The following is a 21105-nucleotide window of genomic DNA, read 5'->3' as shown; positions in this document are numbered from 1 at the left end:
AAAAGATGTCTAGGGGCGCCTGGGTGGCTCAGTTGGTTAAGAATCTGCCTTCTGCTCTGGTCATGATCCCAGGGTCCTGGGATCCAGTCTCGAGCACCAGCCCCACCCCGGCCTCTGCCTTCCCCCCGCCCATGCTCCCTCTCCATCTCTCTCAAATAAATGAAATCTTAAGGAAAAAAAAAAAGAAGAAGAAGAAAGAAAAACCCATCTAAAACTTTTTAATGCAGACATGTCAACTGTCAACTCTCTGCTAAGCAGTATCAGAAGTTGTCACATCACATTAAAATATCTCATTGAAAGTCAGCATCATCTGAAATATTTAATAGAAGATACCTGAACTTGACTGCTTAAAAACAGAAACCACATGTTTCAAAAACGTAGTTAACTGCTCAGCACTCTTTATGCTAGGATTCTTGGCAGAAACATCCTCATGGTTCCAAAGGGGCCCTCTTTTTCTGAAAACAGAGAACAGACATAATTCCCTTGGTTTTAAACTGGCATTAACAGTTTCACTCCTAGTCACCTAAAATGTGCCTTTGCCACTAGAAAGGACACCAGAGGAATAAATCAAATAGCACACAGTCCACTATTATTTATGTACTTGAATGTGTAATGGTCTCTCTCAAGTAGAGGAAGATCCGGGTTACAAGAAATTTCAGCCTCCATCATTACAGTTAAATTCTCCCGGAGATGGTAGGAAAAGATGACAAATTCTGCCAAGTGAGAAGAGTACTGGTTACTGTTTCTGTGTGACAGGTCACAACATAATTTGGAGAGGCTACACTGTATTTAGATTGTAATGCAAAGAAAATAATTTACTAGCTAAAAATATAGGTAATGTTTACGACGGAACGGTTTCCTGTTGATTCTTTAAAATATCTTTGCATTCTCAAGGCTGCCCCTTGGTTAGTAAGGGTTAAACTCCTCATTACCTCAGGCCCAGAGGGCCCTGAAAACCTTAGGAGCTCACACAGCCACTAGTTTCCAAAACCTTTAATTTATCCTGTTCATTGCCATGAGACGGATTGTTCTCAACGTACTTAATTGTGCCTCCCACCCCTTTCTGTCTAGCTCAAGGATATTCAATAATTTCTGTTTTCTGGAAAGATGAGAGATCTGTAGCCTGTGGCCTAGGCCTCATGGCCCTCCAGTCTGAATTCTCCCGTGCCTACAGAGTTTTCTCGTCTAGAAACATCTCCCTCAGCATTACAGTCAGACTGGCTTACTCACCATTTCCAAACACATTTTATTTCTCAGGCTCCTGGTGATTTTTCTCTTGCTGTGGAACACCAACCCCCTTGTCCCCATCTAGGTGTCTCCCCTACTTATGGTGCCTTGTAAAGAATAGGCCGTAAGTAAAAATCTGATGACTGCAATGTAGCTAATGGAAGCGGAACATGTATTCTGATAATACTGTCTTCTCTTTGGCCACTTGGTACTCAGACACGATTAAGGTCCACCTCAGGGAGAACTGTGTGAACACAAAAGAAGTCTTTGGAGGCATCAACTTTTCCAAGTGTCACACAGTATACACCTGTGTATTCCAAATCAGTGGCCCGCCAGCAGTGAAAAACAGGGTTCCCCGTAGCTGACAAATGCAAGAACGACTTAACACAGCCCAGTTGCCAGAATGGCGAGAGCTGTGACGTTACCTTGAGGTAATGAATTCCATGAGGGTTTTGACTTTTCCATCCTGCTCTACTGAGATGTCGACCTCATTGAGGATAGTGGTGTGCAGATGGGAAATGGCAGCGCTGTTATTTCCTAGGCTGATACTAGAAGAGGTAGAACTTGAGCTAAGCCCTGAGTCAGTCATGGGGGAGGGCTGGTAATCAGGTATAAAGTCACTAACGCCCGCTGCAAGAGAAAAGATGGCATGAATACCAGACAGGAAAGGATCTCACACACTATCTACAGTTAAACCCTCCTTCCTCACAGGTTATACGGGACCCACGTGGGAATCTTGGCACCCGCTGGTGCAAATCAGCACTCCTCCCCTGTGAGCCTCATCAGCACCAAATTCCAGTGCATGAGTCTGGGGGCCAACACTGTTTTCCACAGCTTCCTATTAAAACTTAACTATCTGGACTGGGGCACCTGGGTGGCTCAGTGGGTTTAAGCCTCTGTCTTTGAATCAGATCATGATCCCGGGGTACTGGGTTCAAGCCCCACATTGGGCTGTCTGCTTGGGAGACATTGGGAGCCTACCTCTCTGCCTACTTGTGATCTCTCTCTCTGTCAAATAAATAAATAAAATCTTAAAAAACAAAACCAAAACTTAACTATCTGGATTTACTGTGAAGTGCTCTGCTGCCATCTGCTGAGGGAACTGAAAGTGGCACTTTCCTAATGTTCTGGCACGTTGTCTCAACATGCGTTGAGCAGCAGCGTTTCCACAACGTGAACTGATTTTTCTTAGGGAAAGGATTTGACACTTTCCGCTTCATTTTACTTGAAGAAAGATAATTTTCAAAACTTTGTAATACTGATATTATGTCAATTACTAAATTCTTTTACAGGCTGTTACGCTGATCTTCACAAGATGGCAAAAGGGGTCTTAAAAACAAAAAACAAAAACGAACTATGGAATTTTAAATAAAGATGCTTCAACATAAAAGAGTTACATGTAAGCTTTATTCTATTGATCTTCTAATCACATTTTATTTTTTTTTATTTATTTTTTTTTAAAGATTTTATTTATTTATTTGTCAGAGAGAGAGAGGGAGAGAGAGCGAGCACAGGCAGACAGAATGGCAGGCAGAGGCAGAGGGAGAAGCAGGCTCCCTGACGAGCAAGGAGCCCGATGTGGGACTCGATCCCAGGACGCTGGGATCATGACCTGAGCTGAAGGCAGCTGCTTAACCAACTGAGCCACCCAGGCGTCCCTCTAATCACATTTTAAAAGGTGAAATACTTCCTAATTGTTTCCTTACTAACTACACGGTTTTAAGTAAATAATAGGGTTTTAACAAAGTACTTTAACCCTGTATCTGTTATAGGACTAGTAGTAGTTTTATTAAAAAAGGTAGTTTTATTTCACTTTTTAAAAACACTTTCTAGGACGCCTGGGTGGCTCAGTGGGTTGAGCCGCTGCCTTCGGCTCAGGTCATGATCTCAGGGTCCTGGGATTGAGTCCCGCATCGGGCTCTCTGCTCAGCAGGGAGCCTGCTTCCCTCCCTCTTTCTGCCTGCCTCTCTGTCTACTTGTGATCTCTCTCTGTCAAATAAATAAATAAAATCTTAAAAAAAAAAAAAAGTACTAAAAAAAAAATAAAAACACTTTCTAGATCATCTATTATTAACTTGATGATACAGACAAATGTAGTAAGTTAGGGCTATCAGGAGAGAAGAAAATATAAATTGCAAAGTAAAGAAATTCATACCAACAATGAAACAACTTTTATATGAAAGTCAATAATTTGGACCTCATTATCCAAAATGTATAACTTGGAACTTACTTGACTTAAAAACGCATAACATTTTAAATACAGTAAATATAGGGGCACCTGGGCGGCTCAGTCAGTTAAGTGTCCTTGACTCTTGGCTTCAGCTCAACTTATGATCTCAGGGTCAAGAGATCGAGAGATTCTCTTTCCCTCTCCCTCTGCCTCTGGCCCCACTCACATGTGCTCTCTCGCTCTCAAATAAATAAATCTTTTAAAAAATACATACATACATACAGTAGATATAATCAAGTTAATAAAAAACTTTAAATGTCTTCCTCTGTCCATTTTTCAGATCTTGAGAGTACGAGGAATCTAATACAAGTTCAACGTCTTCTCCATAACTGTGCTCAATCAGCTAAGCTCTCTTTCACTGATCTTCAACTTGTATGTTGAGAACTTAAAATTTGTACAACGAAGACCCTTAAAAGGCAAAACACTCAAATACTCCATGCTTATTTCTTTTACTAGTGAATAAATAATGTAAATGGTCCTTAAACGAATAAAACTACACTTAAAAAAATGTACTTCAACTTTGATTTCGTTGACTTTCTCCACCGCAGACTTCAAATTAATGAAGTGCGATTCCACTGTCAGTCAGATTGGGCATTCGGAGCAAATACCTGTGAAAGTGTAATCGGAGTGTGCAATCTGTTTGACTGTAAGCACCCTGGGCTCATTAAACTCCTTGTTCCTGAGAAGGACAGAAGCAACAGTGCGGATGTTACTGCTGGATCCCATTACTATTAGTAAGTGCAGAAGCAGGCGTTTACAATGCTCATACACCTCAGGGTGGCAGTGGTCAAACCCTAGAAAGGACAGGAGAAAATAATCATCAATAAAGAGAAATAATGACTACTCCTGCTTCCAAACACATATTTTAAAGAAAAGCGGACATTACAGAACATGTTTTGTAGAAGACGATGTAGAAGACACAAAAATAGTTATTGGTTTGGAATGTTTATTATTGTCTTAGAGCAGCAGGGAGAATCAAGACAAGTTTTCAATGCATTTCTGACTAAAATTTAGCAATCTATTAGGGATTATTATTACTCTGGGGGTGCCTGGGTAGCTCATTTGGCTGAATGTCCAACTTTTAATTTCGGCTCAGGTCATGGTCTCAGGGTTGTAAGATCGAGTCCCACATCAGGCTCTATGCTGGGCGTGGAGCCTGATTGGGATTCTCTCTTCCTCCCTCTCCCTTTGCCCTTCTCCAACTCCCCTTCTCTTTCTCTCTTAAAATGAAAAAAAAAAAAAAAAAAAAATTACTGTTACATAACACTTTATGTAAATGAATTTCATAAAGGCAAGATTTTTTGTGCCTAGCATATAACAGAAAGTCAGTAGATGTTTGATTATCCAAGAAATGAATACATATATAATAAGTGTGCATGTCAGGAAAACTGTGGAGAAGATGGCTACCCTGACCTGCTTCAGGAAGTCAATTCTATGAGCATGAAAAGGACTGCTGATGGGATGGACCCCATGTGTCTGTGACTGAGGGCCCAGTGGAGTTTCAATAATCAGGCTGTCCAAAATCCCATTCTTTTGGGAAACACTTAGGACCCATTTTAATTTTCCATTTACACTGGAAGTTTCCGGTTCCAGAGGTAAATTAACTTTACTCTTGCTATAGCTCCCGAATTTTTCCTAATAGAGGGTGTGTTTGTGAGCAGTGGAGGGGCCGCAGAACAGGAGTGGGAATGAGGACAGAAGACCTATTTGTGGTTAAGAGAGAGGTAAGGACTAAGTCCCTACTGGGCCATGAGAATCACTATAAAAGGCATTATGGAAATGATATACAACAGAACGACAGTAGAAACACCAAAAAAACAGACTGTCTTTAAATTATTGTAGAAATATAATGTGACATTGAGTTAGAAGCAATATTTATTACCTATAAAAATTGCATGAAGAAGAAGATGGAGGTAGCTTCCCCATTCCACCTTCACACTGTGATCAATGATCAGATCAGTCAAAAGGATCACGGCTATGTTACACCTGTGACAAATGAGAGTGCTATTAATGTTCTATCCGAGTCAACTTGGAGAAAATCTTACGCCAGTTACTTGAAGACTTTTTAATAATGTATTTTATGGAAAAATACAACTTCTCAAGAAAAAAAGATGAAAAGAAATATAGCTGAAGAAACCATTAAGTGATAGTTTTAGAATAAAACATTACCTGCTAAGGGCTCCCCAAAGTCAAGGGCCATAATTTCTTCATCTTCAACCCTGACACCTAGCACACTGCCTGCCACATAGTAGGTGTTCAGTACGTGTCTGATACATTAATAAATTTTGAGAGAATGCGGTAACTGTTCTATTGTGATTTCGCTAAGTAGAATTCAGTTTTAACACAATTCAAAATAATAATGCCTAGTGCCATAGATTATTTTTCAGATGTAGTAACTGGGTCCCAGAAAGGTCAAGTAACTATGCCAGACACCCAGAAAAGCAGCGGCAGAAGGAGATTTAATAATATTAATTGTAAACAGAATTCTGAGTCTGTAGATTTCTTGAACTCTAAACACATGGATCTCATCTGTTGCAGTACCAAAAGAAAGAAACTGCTCTTATGCCGTGTTGTCAGATAGCAAAAAGAAAGCTGAAAGTGTTAAGCAGCGATTTGGCTCATATGAAATAGGAATGACGCTGTGGTCCACCTGTGAAGAGGTAATCCAGGTGATGACGTTTCAGGCAAGTAATCCACCAGTGGTGACCAGCAGCCTCCAGCTGGTGGGAAGGGTAGTGGCTCTCCTTGATTATGCTCCATCACTTTCAGTCGCCAATTAGAATAAAGTGGCATTGAATCACCTATCAAAATAAAATGATCTCATTTTCTACACCATCTATTTTCTGCCAACATAAGCAAACTCTAGTAAGACACCATCTATTTACAGCATTGGAAAGTGATAAGAAAATAACTTCCCACTCTTTTTTGACATAGGTTTGCTAGGAAGACCTGAGCACAACTATTGTCAAGTTAAGCAAATCAGAGACAGAAAGAACTATCAGTTTAGATTCCATCGTTTATAGCAAAGCAAAACTATATTCGCACTCTGTTAGACTCCATAATTGATGTCCAAGCCATGAACCCCATCAGAGGTGAAGCTGCCTTGTAGCAAGGGCCTTCTTGGTAAGTTACTCCATTCTAAATTTCCTGAGATAGGGCCAACACAAACCCATGTAAAAGGAAATCTGCTTTACCGCAGCGGGGCTGTAGGGTGCGGTGAAAAAATGACATCAGGAAATGTGAATTCTGTGTGACATGGGTAAGTCACTTAACCTCTCTGGACCTCAGTTCCATCATGTGCAAAGTGAGGAGATTGGACCAGATCACCTTCAGGGTCCCTTCCCAGTCTGAAGGCTGGTGCCTCTATTCCACTCTCCCCCAGTGTTAAGAGGGAGACTTGGGTGGACATGCACTTTGTGACTGCAAGGGCGAATTTTCCAGTAAAATGTGAATCCACAGAGAAAGAGCAAACCTGGTAGAAAAAGCAGGCTGTAGCCAGTGTCTACGGTGCTTCTCGAGAACCAATTCTTATGTTCCCTTTGATTTATCTATAAGGGAACCTGTGCTTTGAAAACAAATTTCCCCCATTCGAGCTGCTGCTTAAAATCAGGACATTTCGGATTATGTTGGAACACCATCAGTGGCACTTAAATACTCCTCTTAAAAACAACTTATCAGAAAAATATATTCACTGGCATCAACATAATAATACACCTCGCCATTATAGTCATAAAAAAAACATGTGGAATTTATTACTTTTTTCTTCTTCATAAGATCCTCCCGAGCTGCTACTGTATCGAGATTCTAGTCTGTGATGCTGACGATTTAAGTGACTGCTTAGTCCACTGTAGATGTCAAGGTGCACATAGCTATGGGAATGATCATGGCAGTTAGTCACAGTTCACGGTAGAATGGTATTTGTACTTTCACTTTCTATGTTTAAAATAGAACACAGTACAGAAAATACTGACAAAAGCTTCCTATGATATATCCTAATTTCCACCATATAGTTAAAAAGCTTAAGCTTTTTTTTTTATTTTTTAAAAAATATTTTGTTTATTTATATGCCAGCGAGAGAGAGAGAGAGAGAGAGAGAGCGAGCACAAGTAGCAGAGCTGCAGGCAGAAGGAGAGGGAGAAGCAGGCTCCCTGCCGAGCAGGAAGCCCAACTCGAGGCTCGATCCCAGGACTCCGGGATCAAGACCTAAGCGGAAGGCAGACGCTTAACCGAGATAGAGCCAACACAAACCCATGAGCCACCCAGGCACCCCAAGCTTAAGCTTTTAAGTCAATTATTTCTACCTGAAGACTTTTCTTAAACTGTTGTGGTAATAATGTTCTGGTGAAACCCAGTTTATCAAAAACAGAGTAAACAGCCATTTAGAAAGCTCTAAAAATGCAGACAACACAAAAAGACTGGACATAATCTATCATCCATTAGAGCACATAAAAGAATCTAGCACATCAGCATTCTGATGATGCAACAGTCATGGTGGAAAATTTCCACAACGGAAATATATTTCTTCACTAGAATTTTGAAATATACATTCAATGAAACATACATTGCAATGCAGAAATGATCATTTATTCTGGTGCTAATAGTATCTGTCAACCTGAAAGGCTAATGAAGGACAGAGAGCTACTTACCTCTCTTCAATACTCTCTTTAATGGGCTTATTATCAGGATTGCCATCTATGGGAGCTACCATTGTATTGCTACTGGAAGTAGTTCCTGCAATCAGAAATGAAACGTTATCTGTGAGCTTAAAGCCTGGGATAACTCAGTAAGAACAAAAGATTTCAAAATTACAGATGTTAAAACTCCACTAAAATGAGAGCAAGGTGATTTTTCAAAAGAAATGTACTCATAATGACCAAGAGGGAAAGGAGACAACAGCAACCAAAGTTTAGAAGCTTGAAAACAAAGGGATAAGAAGCAAGTCAGCTTTGAGAAGGCTGAATCCTAAGCTGGTAGTGGGGGAGACCAAGAAGCATCCATATCTTTATTGCTGAACCTCCCAAAGACTCAGGCATTAGCAGCACTGAGTATCTCTGGGTGTAGAGGTTAGAAATGTTACTAAAATAGCGGGCTTGGTTGAAAATCTATTTCAGAAGTAGTTGGTCCCCAAGATCTATGCCCCTCCACTTCCAGAAATCTTTTTTTTTTCAACTTTACGCATTTAAGTAATTTCTATATCCAACATAGGCCTCGAATTCATGACCCTGAGATCAAGAGGTGCATGTTCTTCCAACTTAGCCAGCCAGGTGCCCCCAGGATTCTTTTCTGATAAGAGTAAATCAAAGATTTCTGGACTAGGGCACATTATTTAACAGTCTGGACTAGGGCACATTATTTAACAGCTGAAAGAGGAAGAACTTCATTGAGAATAGGGGGATTGAGGGAAAATACACACACGAAAACATGAGATGGTATCCCCTTGAAAGCTTCTCACCCCACTGGGCTACCAGAAGGCATGAAGACAATGTTGCGTGTACGTGTGTATGTCTATCTATGGATTCTATGTATGTGTACATACACACAGCCCTATACACTCTACTTTGGGTAGACGACTAGTAGAGTTTTGTCTGCGTAACTGGATTAGTCCAAGAGAAGAGACCTATAGACACTTTCATCAGTGAAATCATCACACAACAAATGACAAAGTCAACAAGCTCCATATATACCTATAAAATATCCAATCAACTTTTCAATATTCTACTCTGTATCAAAAAATACAGATCTAGAATTGGTAGGCTTTTGAGGAAAGCTTTTACTAAGACAAATCAAAACAGAGCAATATAGAGAAAACAGGCTCTTCTGCAGGGAGAAGAAAATTAATTATAGATGACAGCCCAACCATGAAACATGAATAAGGCGCTCCTAAAAAAAATTCATTAAAAAATAAACTCTTTGGAATTAACATTCTGACAGATATGAAAAACTCAAGGGAAGTGTTATCAGAAATCCCTTAGAAAGCAGAACAAAAGGAGCTAAGAGATGAAAATAGATGACAAGAAATAAATTATGAAATATTTCTAATTACACAGATGTTATTAACATGCCAGAAACATTTCATAGAAACTGAGTGACAAAGAACTTCACGGAAATATAATCGAAAATAGTCCTGATATTACACTGATTTTCAGAGGCAGTTCTTCCCTCAGGGATGTAGTTTCTGCAACTGAAAATATTACTGTGATTATATCTGTACATACATATAACACTCACATGACTGGACATTAGGTATCATATACGCCCAAATAATTATAATATGAAATTACAGAGTAGGTCAATAAGTAAGCCTTTTCTATATTTAAGATACTAATTATACTTATTTTAAAAATGCTTGTAGTATAAGGGTATATAAATCTATATTCCAGTTCCACACACATATGTGTAAGTCTGTTTCCCTCTATAATACTAAGAACCCTTTCGCGGTCCAACTTCTTCACTCCTGTGAGGATTTACAAAGTCCTGTCAAGTTGGTCCCCACACGGGACTCATGATGGCTTTTGTGTTTCCTGACGCTGTTGAAAGCAAAGGCCCGCTGAGCTGAACAGTTAGGTAAAGCTTCTCTTCGGAGACCAAGGGGTCGGTTTTAAGGGACTTCTTACCTGAGGTGACGGAAGGGATTTTGTAGCTGGAAGTGATGCGGTAGTACGGGGGGTTATCCATGTGAGTGACGCCTGAGCTGACGGGGTCGGTCAGCTGGAGCTCACTCACCAGCTCTTCCAGCAACTGCATGGTTTTGTCTCTACCTAAATAGACAATAACTTTCTTCACCTGTCACAAGAGAAAACGGTTCAGAAGAGAAAAAGGACAACTTTTCTTTCATAAATTGGGTCTCGAAGCAGATTTTATCAGCTAAGATCCATTCGAAATGGTATTTAAATAAGCCCAACTTAAATCTGAACATCAATTGGCAGTAAGACGTTAGTTGGCTTTATAAAGACGGTGTTCCCTGGCCCTCAGAGTTAGATTTAATCGGGATGACCTGTTTAATGGTTTCCACATTATCTACTTCCTTACTATTCTGCTTTTTTTTTTTTTTTTTAAAAAAGCAAAAGATAACTGCTTTCCTATAAATCAGTGTCTTTTTAATGGAGAGATTTCAATTAATAATATCATCCCAACGTTTCCCTTAGACTTCAAACACAGAATTTTTTATTCTGCTTCCCCTACTAAGACTCTGTATTTAACCCAGCAGGTGCAGAGTAGTGATTACAAGCAAAGAACTAGAGCTGAACTAGAACCCAGACCACACAGAGTGGACTGGGGTGTAGACACTTGGTAGCTATGTGACTGCACAGTTACTCTCGGTTTTCTCTTCTGTAGAATGGGGACGACACCTACTTCCTAGAGTCGTTAGGATTAAGTAAATTTAAGAATGCACTTTAAACATGCCTAGTACATAGTTTGAGTTAAATAAGTGAAAAAAATTTCAGCAGTATGCATTCTGTCTCGGTAATATATATTAATGAATATGTTACAATACTAACTAATCAGCCTCTTTTTTTCTTTGTACTTCAATCCTTGCGCTTAAAAAACGTGGTCCTGTCAGCACAGGCATCATCATGGGGGTTGGGGGAGGGGGAGCTGCTAGAAATACAGGATCTCGGGCCCCACCCTCACCCCCCGGAGCCAGAACCAGATACCCTGGTGATTCACCAACCCACAGACAACTGGGCAACTCTGCTTTACGTGACCCCAGGTCAAATCTTATTTATTTTTTTTAAGACTGATTGATTGATTTTTAGACAGAGTGGGGAGGGACAGAGGGAGAGGGAGAGAAAGCAGCTCAAGAAGACTCCCCACTGAATGTGGAGCCCAACTCGGGGCCCCATCCCAGGACCCCAAGATCATGACCCAAGCCCAAATCAAGACTCGGGTGCTTAACCAAATGAGCCACCCAGACGCCCCACCCTGGGAAAATCTTCTTCTTCTTCTTCTTTTTTTTAGGATTATTTATTTATTTATTTGACAGAGAGATCACAAGTAGGCAGGAAGGCAGGCAGAGAGAGAGGGGGGTAGCAGGCTCCCTGCTGAGCAGAGAGCCCGATGCGGGGCTTGATCCCAGGACCCCGAGATCATGACCTGAGCTGAAGGCAGAGGCTTAGCCCACTGAGCCACCCAGGAGCCCCACCCTGGGCAAATCTTAGAATATGCTTTATTATATCATACCAGAAATCTCATAAAGATTACCCATTGATAACAGACCTACACACAGCTCTGTCTTTATCCAAACCGCTTTAACTCTTCGCTAAGTCTCTGTTCTCAGACTCAGTCACCTCCTGACCCTGCTAGATGCATTCCTGCCTCTGTGCCTTTAATCCATCTGACTGTGAGAAAGCAGCCAGGCTTCTCCACAAAGTAGGAATTCACTCTACTAAGTGACAGAGCTCATAGCTGCTCATTGTTGAAGAAGTTACTCTTCTCTCTGCCCTGTTGTATTCATCCATAGAACTGCGCCGTAATCTTCACACACGCGGATCTAAGAATTCAATGGAACAATGTAGATGAGGTGCTTATGCCATGCCTGGCCTAGAATAAGCGATTAAGAATGAAAATTGAGAAATTATGACGGTCATTAAAAATCGCTCCTTTTTTAAGTTCCTGGCAAATGGTTATTCCCTAAATTTCATCTTGGCTTCTTGGCATTATTACTTCATGCCTGTTTCTTCTTCCAGCCCAACTCACACATCCTTCTATCCAATTACAGGTGCCTTCTATGTGCTAGGCACTAGTCTAGGCTCTGGGAAGACAGCAATAGATACAGAGCTGTGTGTAGGTCAGTTATCAATGGGTAATCATTGTAAGATTTCTGGTATGATATAATGAAGCATATTTTAGGATGTGCCCAGGGACGGGGCGCCTGGGTGGCTCAGTCGGTTAAGCACCGACTCTTGATCTAGGCTCAGGTCATGATTTTAGGGTCCTGCCTGACATCGATGTGTGCACATACACGTGTGCACTGGTCCGCCTGTGTGCCTCCAGTCGAACCTTCATGTTTCACATTCTCGTGTTACTCTCCACTTAAGCAGATGTAAGCAATGCTTTCCCCTCCAGAAGGTAAAGACTGTGACAGTCTTCACTGCATACCTCTTTCCTACGCTTCCCCCTGCTTCTGGAAGCTGTCAGCGCCATTCTACAAGCACTGAGCTCTCTCACTCACCATACTGATCTCCTATCCAGCTCCTGCCTAGAAGAAAGCATGAACATTCTCAATTTTTTGGTCTCACTTCTAGATGACTTCACCTTGGGGATCATCTCTACTCCTCCCAGAGAGCTGTGGTTTCTCAGTTATTCATGCTCAGTACCCTGCAATTTTCCTCTGTAGCCCTGATCAAGACTGTACTGTATTAATTTACTGGTTTACTCATTAAATACATTAGGCGGAGGTTCAAAGAATAAAATCTCCATCACCCTTTGGACTGAAATGCTCAGAATCTAGAAAAGCAACTGGCCTGTGGTCAAGGCCAGATGACAGCGGTTGAATGAAGCAACGGACAAAGGCATGTGCTGATTTCCAGGCAGAGTCCCTACTGTGGGCCTTTGCTTCTGCTGCTCTCCTGCTGCCCACCTTCTGGTATTATAAGAAACCAGGTAAGTATTACTTTAAAAAAATGATAATAGGGGTGCCTGGGTCGCTCAGTGGGTTAAAGCCTCTGCCTGCAGCTCAGGTCATGATCCCAGCATCCTGGGATCGAGCCCTGCATCAGGCTCTCTGCTTGGTGGGAGCTTGCTTCCCACACCCTGCCTACTTGTGATCTCTGTCTGTCAAAAAAAAAAAAGAAAAGAAAAGAAAAAAAAAGAATCTAAGCCACAAAAAATAAAATAATAATTAAATAAACCTGAATACATACGTAAGGCAAGAGGCTTGGTTCACTATTCACTCCACAAATACTGATCAGAAAGTGCAAAATGATTTTCAGGTTTTTCGGCCAGCCGTCTGCAAGCGTGGTCCACACATTCTCCACCTCCGACCAGGCCAGCTCGTCCCCGTACTAGATGCAGGACACACAGCACACACTTCAGTGATGACTGTGTATTCAGTACCCAACTTTGTCACACCGTGAAATATTAGAAACTCATGTTTTTAGAGACAGCTTTAATCTTTTCCATCCTCTAGAGGAATAAACATTTCTTTAAATCTAAACATAAACATCATTAATCATACATGATTTTCTCTCCTCCCTTCAAGACCATATCCTGTATCCAATGAGAAGTGTTTTAAGGGAAGGAATTTGGTTCTTTTCAGACCATTATCTGTTTGGTTATCACAGGATGATCTGATCTCTTCATCTATTTTTACCCTTTATGATTCCTCTTAATAGTTATGTTCAGCATACTGGGTATTTACCCTAAAGATACAAATGTAGTGATCCAAACGGGCACATGCACCCGAATGTTTATAGCAGCAATGTCCACAATAGCCAAACTACAGAAAGAGCCTAGATGTCCATCAACAGATGAATGCATAAAGAAGATGTGGTATATATATATATATATATATATATATACACACACACAATGGAATACTATGCAGCCATCAACCCCCCACCCCCACTGAAATCCTGCCATTTTGCAATGATGTGGATGGAACTAGAGGGTATTATGCTAAGGGAAATAAGTCAATCAGAGAAAGACAATTATCATATGATCTCTCTGATATGAGAAATTTCAAAGGCAGGGAGTGGGGCTGTGGGGAAGGGAGGAAATAATGAAACAAGATTGGATCAGGAGGGAGACAAACCATAAGAGACTCTTCTCATGAAAGAAACTGAGGGCTGCTGGGGGGTAGGGGGTAGGGAGAGGGTGGTGGGGTTATGGACATTGGGGAGGGTATGTGCTATGATGAGTGCTGTGAAGTATGTAAGACTGATGATTCACAGACCTGTACCCCTGGACCAAATAATACATTATATGTTAATATGAAAAAAAATTTTTTTAAATGGACAAACCAAAAAAAAAAAAAAATAGTTCTGCGCAGCAACTGTGAACACCAACTCCACTTTACCTTCGCTGTCATGTACATTAGATTGTTCAAAACCATCGCAGTGGCTTGTGGAGAGCCCCAGCCTTCTCCTCGCAACCAGCGCCTGCTGGTCACCATGAGCTCTCGGTCTTTTAAGGAGTCGTCTTCCTCATCTTCATCATGTCGCCTTGCTGTGGGCAGAGGTTTCAGATCGACCAACTCAATGTTGTTCATCCAGGGTAAGAGATAGTGCAGCATGACTTGCCTCCCAGCGGGGTGAGCGGTCTGAATTCTCTGGCTTATCTCTGTAATTAAAAACAAGCCGAAAGAGGGAACAACCGGCATCATTTCTGTTTCCTTTGATTTGTAATTACCTCTGGTATGAAATGAAAGACCTGGAGCTCTGAAAGTAGCTGAATGAAGAGATCCTGACCAGGGGAGGCGGCGGCGGTATGTGTGGGAGCGGGGGAGGCCCCAGCGATAGCAATGACCTCCCTCAGGGAGACAGGGTCTCTTGAGGAGGTGGCCTGGGAACACAAATATTTAAGATAGAAGAAAAGAATCCATCAAAAGTGACAGAAAAGGAACATCTCATAGCAGAAGGAAAACCAGGAAACATTAAAATTTCTAGAAATCATGAGAGCTCAGGATTTAAAGAAATGTAAGGTGACTAACACCAATTGCTTGGCAAAGTAGCCAACAGATTGAAGACCAAAAGCTGATGATTAGGGTTAGCAGTGAGGAAGTCTTCAATAACTTTACAGAGAAGAAACTCACACTAATGGAGTCTGAAGGCCATTTATGAAGATGCATAAGGGACGAGAAAAAGTGAATGTGGACACTCAAGGCAGGTAAAGTGGGTGGGGAAAGGGTCAGAAGTGGGTGTAAAGGAAGAAAATGATGAGAAGAGCCAGGGAGCTGAAAAACATTTAAAGATCACCGCAACTGGTCCCAGAGAAAGGAAGGAGCAGGACCCTCAAATTTCAAAGTGGACAACGTTTCTACTGATAGCCTTCCCCATACAATCCCTAACAAACACTCTGCTCATCTTACCTCAGAAGCAGTAAAAGTGAAAACTGCACTGAGCAGGTTTACAGGCTGTATTTTGGTTTAGAACAGACCATTTTCAGCAAAGGAGTTATAATTAGCAGGTCCTAACGACAAGACTATCTGAAGACAGAAGTGAAGGACAAGGCGACTGAGCTGTGGGCGTGGTCTCCACATGTCCCGGCTGCCATCCCCCATCCCCACCAATTTCTTGAGCTCTGAGACTCAGCTGGACTCTTCTGCCTTGTGTGTGGCAGCCCTGAGAAGCAGCCCAGGAGCAGAATCAGGGTCCATGGCAGCCACTGCTTTGCACTGATAACCATCCGCACTGATCCCGAAAGGGCTATCAGGACTCTGGGCAGTACGAAAAGGGAAGGGGCACGATCACTGCCGTCTACTAGTGCAAACCAGACAGGTAAACTGCTTCAAGAACTGTTAGAAGGATTTACATAGGTTTTTCCCCGTTCAGGTTAGTGAGGGATGGGAAACTATTTCTACTGCTGAAGCGGGCGCCGTGGAAGGATGCTCCAAGAAGGCTAACTAAGGTCATTAAATCTTGAGGCCAAATGAAAGAAAGATCCACAGCAGAATCTTGTCATCTCCTGGATGGCCATTTCGGTGCATGTTCAATTTTCAGGTTAAAATAAGATCTCACAGCAAGTGAAAGCAGAAAAACTACCTAAGTGTGCTGTGTTAAAATTAAATTTTCAGTAGAAGGATAAAGCACTCTAGGAACACTTACAATAATACGTTCATTGAGTGGAAGGTTAAACTAGATTTTAAACAAAAAACTGTCTTAAATCTGAGTCCTGAGAGATGCAGATAAAGAGGATATCTTGCCTGACACATAGTGCTGCTGTTCTGGAAACCCCTGGAAGGAACTGTCATTTCTCCAAGAAAAGGAAATGGGAATAGAAAGCAATGTGGAATCCTAGTAATAGGTTTTTGTTTTTGTTTTTTTTTTTAAGATTTTATTTATTTATTTGACACAGAGAGAGAGAGATCACAAGTTGGCAGAGAAGCAGGCAGAGAGAGATGGGGGAAGCAGGCTCCCTGCTGAGCAAAGAGCCCGATGTGAGGCTCAATCCTAGGACCCCAAGATCATGACCTGAGCCAAAGGCAGAGGCTTAACCCATTGAGCCACCCAGGTGCCCCCTTAGCAACAGTTTTGCTCCAAGCAGTGCAGGACCTTTCCCTATGATGAGAGGTGTTACTTATGGAAAGAAACCTGTATCTTTATTGCTGCCCATTTCTAGTATTAAAGACAGACCAATACACAAGATGAAGTACGTACTAGAAGATTTAGAAAGTTCTGTGTCTATCAAAGAAACATTTTAAAGTTGTATGTGAAGCCCTCCCCCACCCGGGGTAGAGAAGGGAAGGTAAAGTAAGAAGCCTTGGAAAGACTACATTAATAAGAAATCTACCACGATAGATTAGTATTACATGTTCTTACTAAAGGAAAAAAATTATTTTTTTACATAAAGACATGTTCTGTTTTGAATCAACCTCAAATTTCTTATATTTAAATTTCCTACAAGTAGTTTTTTAGAAATGACTGCTAAAGAAAACCCACGGACAAGTTCAACGGTCATACCTGAGAATATGGCGAGAGTTAGCTCAGGATAAGCCCTTGCTAATTCCTCGGATAACTGATAATATGAAACAGAGTACAGGTGCGGCAGAGGAGACAGCTGGCTGAGGACTCCATCTGTTCTCTGAACTTCCAATTTGTGGGCATAGCGAAACATCTTCGGTTCCAGGATCTGCAGGAATGTAGACGCGAGATTTTATGAGTCCTCTGAATTTCAGCCATAACTGTAACATAAAATCTTCTAAGAATTATTCCAGCTCAAAAATTACATAGTTATGCATACTGTAGAGTATTTCAGAGGTTAATTTCTAATTCCCAGGAATGTTTGCAAAAGATCTTTAACTGTTCGGAAGGCTTTACACTCCTTGTGCTTAATGCCACCGGTCTGGGTTAGGAGCATAGTCTGAAAATGACTTTAGCAACTTGCAATTACTTGAAGAAGATTTGCCACTTTCCATTTCAAAAACAGGATTATATAAAACATGTATAAGTGAAAAAAAATCCTCAAACAGATCTTGGTTAAATAAAGATTAAATATGGACTATGAGCTAAAAATTATTTTAATGTTATACCAAGTAAATGTACAGCACTGAACTTTTTTCATAATTAATAAAGCCATGAGGGTATAATTCCCAAGATGGTGGCTACCAGCATCAGTACCACTAGTCAAACCCTCTGGAAAAATCAGCATCTACTTGAATCTCATTCTTAACTTGGTTAAGAGGGAAGAACCACATCTTATTATCAATTGGTTAGATACTGTATAATAATAACTGTATAATAATGTCTACTACACAATAATGTATAACAACTGTATAATAATAACTATAAAATCTCCATGCTTGGTAAGTTAACTTTCTAGGTTATTTTTCTAGGTCTAATAAAGAAAATTTATACAAGCATATCATAAAAGGGCTAATTACTTTTATTTGGTTCTCAAAAAAAAAACCTTTGGCTCACAATATTCTTCTCTGCTGGACAGAGATAGTTCCAGGCACACAGAAGTCCTAACCACTCCATTTTCATTTGAACACACACAGGCGCATATGTGTGTATATGTCGGAGGAGATCCATAAGCCCTTTGTAATACATTTCTGAAAAGTCTGTATTTTTTTTTAATAATTTTTAACTTTTTAATAAACATATAATGTATTATTAGCCCCAGGGGTACAGGTCTGTGAATCGCCAGGTTTACATACTTCACAGCACTCACCATAGCACATACCCTCCCCAATGTCCATAACCCCACCACCCTCTCCCTACCTGCTGCCCCCCCGCCCCCGGCAACCCTCAGTTTGTTTTGTGAGGTTAAGAGTCTCTTATGGTTTGTCTCCCTCCCGATCCCATCTTGTTTCATTTGTGAATAGTCTGTATTATTTCCAGACTTAAGTGACCCATATTATCTTTGTTGTCTTTTTTTTTTTTAAGATTTATTTATTGATTTATTTGACAGAGACAGAGAGAGAACACAAGTAAGGGGAGCAGTAGGCAGAGATGGAGAGAGAAGCAGACTCCCCACAGAGCAGGGAGCCAGATATGGGGCTCAATCCCACGACCCTGGGATCATGACCTCAGCCCGAGGTAGATGCTTAACTGACTGAGCCCCACCCAGGCATCTCTTCTCTTTGTCCTCTATTTTTAATGATAATCAGGAATTGGTGCCATGCCTCCCTATTAAAAATAAAGCCCAAGGGTGCCTGGGTGGCACAGTCTGTTGAGCGACCAACTCTTGGTTTCGGCTCAGCTTGTGATCTCAGGGTCATGAGATTATGCCCTGTGTTGGGCTTTGCGCTGAGCACAAAGTCTGCTAGAGTTTCTCTCTCCCTCTCCCTTTGCCCCTCCCTGCCCCACGCTCTCCCTCTCTAAAAAATAAATCTTAAAAAAAGAAAAGGCTAAATATTTATAGGCTTCATTAAATCATCAATAACTTATAGTTTAACTAACATTTGCTTACAAACCTGTAACAGTTGCATAGCAACTTCATAGATACTTCGAGAAGAATCAGCTGCTTTAAACAGTATCAGATTTAGAAGCATCACTGTGTCACACTGATAATCCCTAGGGATAAATTTTACATGTTAGAGAAATTTTAGAGGCTTTCACATCATTCATAAATACGATATACAAAGGGCAAGGCTGCAGACATCAAGTGTTAAGCCTATGGCTAGGTGGGTTTTTTTTCTTTTTTTTTTTTTTGCTTTTTGTTTTGTTTTGTTTTATTTTTTTTTTTAAAGGCAAAAGGTACACAACAGATGCAAGGTGATCATTATTCTTTTTTTTTTTTTTTTTTAAATTTTATTTTTGGTGATCATTATTCTTATTCTGGTTAAATTTCATTAAAGCTCAAGGAAAGAAAATACTGGTTTCTTAGTATTTCTGACTTCAAAAGGAAACATTTAAAAACAAAAAGAAAGAAAGAAAGAAAGAAGCAAACAAACAAAAGCTAACTAAAATACGAAAGACAGTATGTAGGGTACCTGTTCTGGAATACGTTAGCTATGGCTTTAAAGCAGCCGGCTGCCACTCTCTTGGAACCAGTGTAACATCGATCCACAGCCCAGTACATCAGGTTGCTCTGGTCCGGGTTCAGTTCCAGCAGTAATGTAACTGCCTCACAGCCCAACTGGTGAACCTACGTAAAGGTCACAACAATGCCCAGGACAAAAAAATTTATATATACAATATCTACAGTATATATACTATATATATATACATAATAGTATACATAGTATAGTTATGTATTTAGCAATATAGTATATATGTATTTTTGTATTTATAGTGTGTATATATAGTATATATACTATATTGTATATATTGTATATACTATATTGTATATGTAGTATATATACTATACCCATAATATAGTATATATATTTACTATATTTAAGCACAAAACTCAATCTCCTTTTGTTCAAGTCCTTCTCATTTTATTCAGACAAAAGAAAAAAAAATGACACGGATAAATTATACTTGGTCTCCTGCTTTTTATACAAGATTCTTAAGTAGTACGATTCTCTCCTCCAGCAGAGCCCTGAAGGCGGCTGATGAGTATGAACAATGATTAAGTGCTTTCAGAAAAGTGAGTTATTAACCTCTCCAGTTATTTTTATCAAGCTTTATTCTTGTTTTTGATAACCCAGTAGAAAAATTATTTGGAGGGGAAAAAAAATAAGTCCTATTTTAAATTGTGAAGTCTGGGCATGCACAGGAGGGGAGTGAGGAAAAGGGAAGGCAAGAAAGATTAATTGGAGAGTGGTCAAAAAAATGATATTAAACATAACAAATAACACATTTCTTCCGTGGAGCTCAACATATTGTATATTAATATTTTATTTACAGATCTAGAACTCTCTCATGAGACAACCGCATTAATCATATAATACAAAAAGGAAATTAACATTATTTAAATAAGTAATAAATGAGAATTAGACATTTCTTAAATTATTGCATCCTATTTAATTTTACAAAACACGCCTTCTGCATATAATTCTCACCTAATTTTAAAAAAAGACTTATTTTTAATGGGTCATACTATAATTCCAAATAAAGCAGTGTGGATTATTATGAAATCTTAAAGGAATCGTCATAATCACCTTTTTGTCCAGAGAGTCCAAAATGTTATCCAACCATTTGTACAAATAGCCATCTGATGAAAGTCCTACATTATCTGCAACAGGGCCACAACATAGTACAGCAGACATAGCCTTCAAACAATAATATTAGAATTACATTTAAAACATTTAAGAGGTTTTATGTTGGTTGCTTAATGTGAAGAGGCAGGATATTTTTATTCATGATTATGTAGCCACAGTATCTTTAATTCTTTCCTTTACAAAGAAGAGTATAATAGCAGTTTTCGAAACTAAGTAATTTATGATGAGTAGTAAGTAAATACATGATATGAAATAAGGCATGAGCTTGGACAGTACTGGAAGAGAAGAGGAAGAAAAGACCAAGAAAAAGTACTTAAGTAGGAAAAAAGAGGCAATTCTCAGTTCTTTAAGAAAATGGCATTTAAGTTTTGGGTAGATT

General features: G+C 40.2%; 1 protein-coding gene across 3 annotated transcripts in view; it reads right to left on the bottom strand.

Moving 5' to 3' along the window:
- The window catches only part of LOC111148913 (FRY like transcription coactivator), a 262986-nt gene that overhangs the window by 51538 nt on the left and 190343 nt on the right, over window positions 1-21105 (bottom strand). For all 3 annotated transcript variants that reach the window (XM_022505700.1, XM_022505701.1, XM_022505702.1), the window contains 14 exons: window positions 20667-20777; window positions 19551-19705; window positions 19032-19131; window positions 17077-17245; window positions 14475-14737; window positions 13321-13461; window positions 10072-10240; window positions 8104-8188; window positions 7214-7326; window positions 6108-6258; window positions 5340-5443; window positions 4066-4251; window positions 1653-1857; window positions 334-455 (listed from right to left, as the gene is read on the bottom strand). In XM_022505700.1, the coding sequence (XP_022361408.1) occupies window positions 334-455; window positions 1653-1857; window positions 4066-4251; window positions 5340-5443; window positions 6108-6258; window positions 7214-7326; window positions 8104-8188; window positions 10072-10240; window positions 13321-13461; window positions 14475-14737; window positions 17077-17245; window positions 19032-19131; window positions 19551-19705; window positions 20667-20777 (2074 nt within the window). The remainder of the gene's footprint in view (window positions 1-333; window positions 456-1652; window positions 1858-4065; window positions 4252-5339; window positions 5444-6107; window positions 6259-7213; window positions 7327-8103; window positions 8189-10071; window positions 10241-13320; window positions 13462-14474; window positions 14738-17076; window positions 17246-19031; window positions 19132-19550; window positions 19706-20666; window positions 20778-21105) is intronic.

This window comes from Enhydra lutris, unplaced genomic scaffold (assembly GCF_002288905.1).
Source record: "Enhydra lutris kenyoni isolate GAN:26980312 unplaced genomic scaffold, ASM228890v2 scaffoldscaffold21, whole genome shotgun sequence".
NCBI classification, from domain to species: domain Eukaryota; kingdom Metazoa; phylum Chordata; class Mammalia; order Carnivora; family Mustelidae; genus Enhydra; species Enhydra lutris.
The sequence above is the reverse complement of the archived record's forward strand: the minus strand, read 5'-3'. Positions and strand labels throughout refer to the sequence as shown.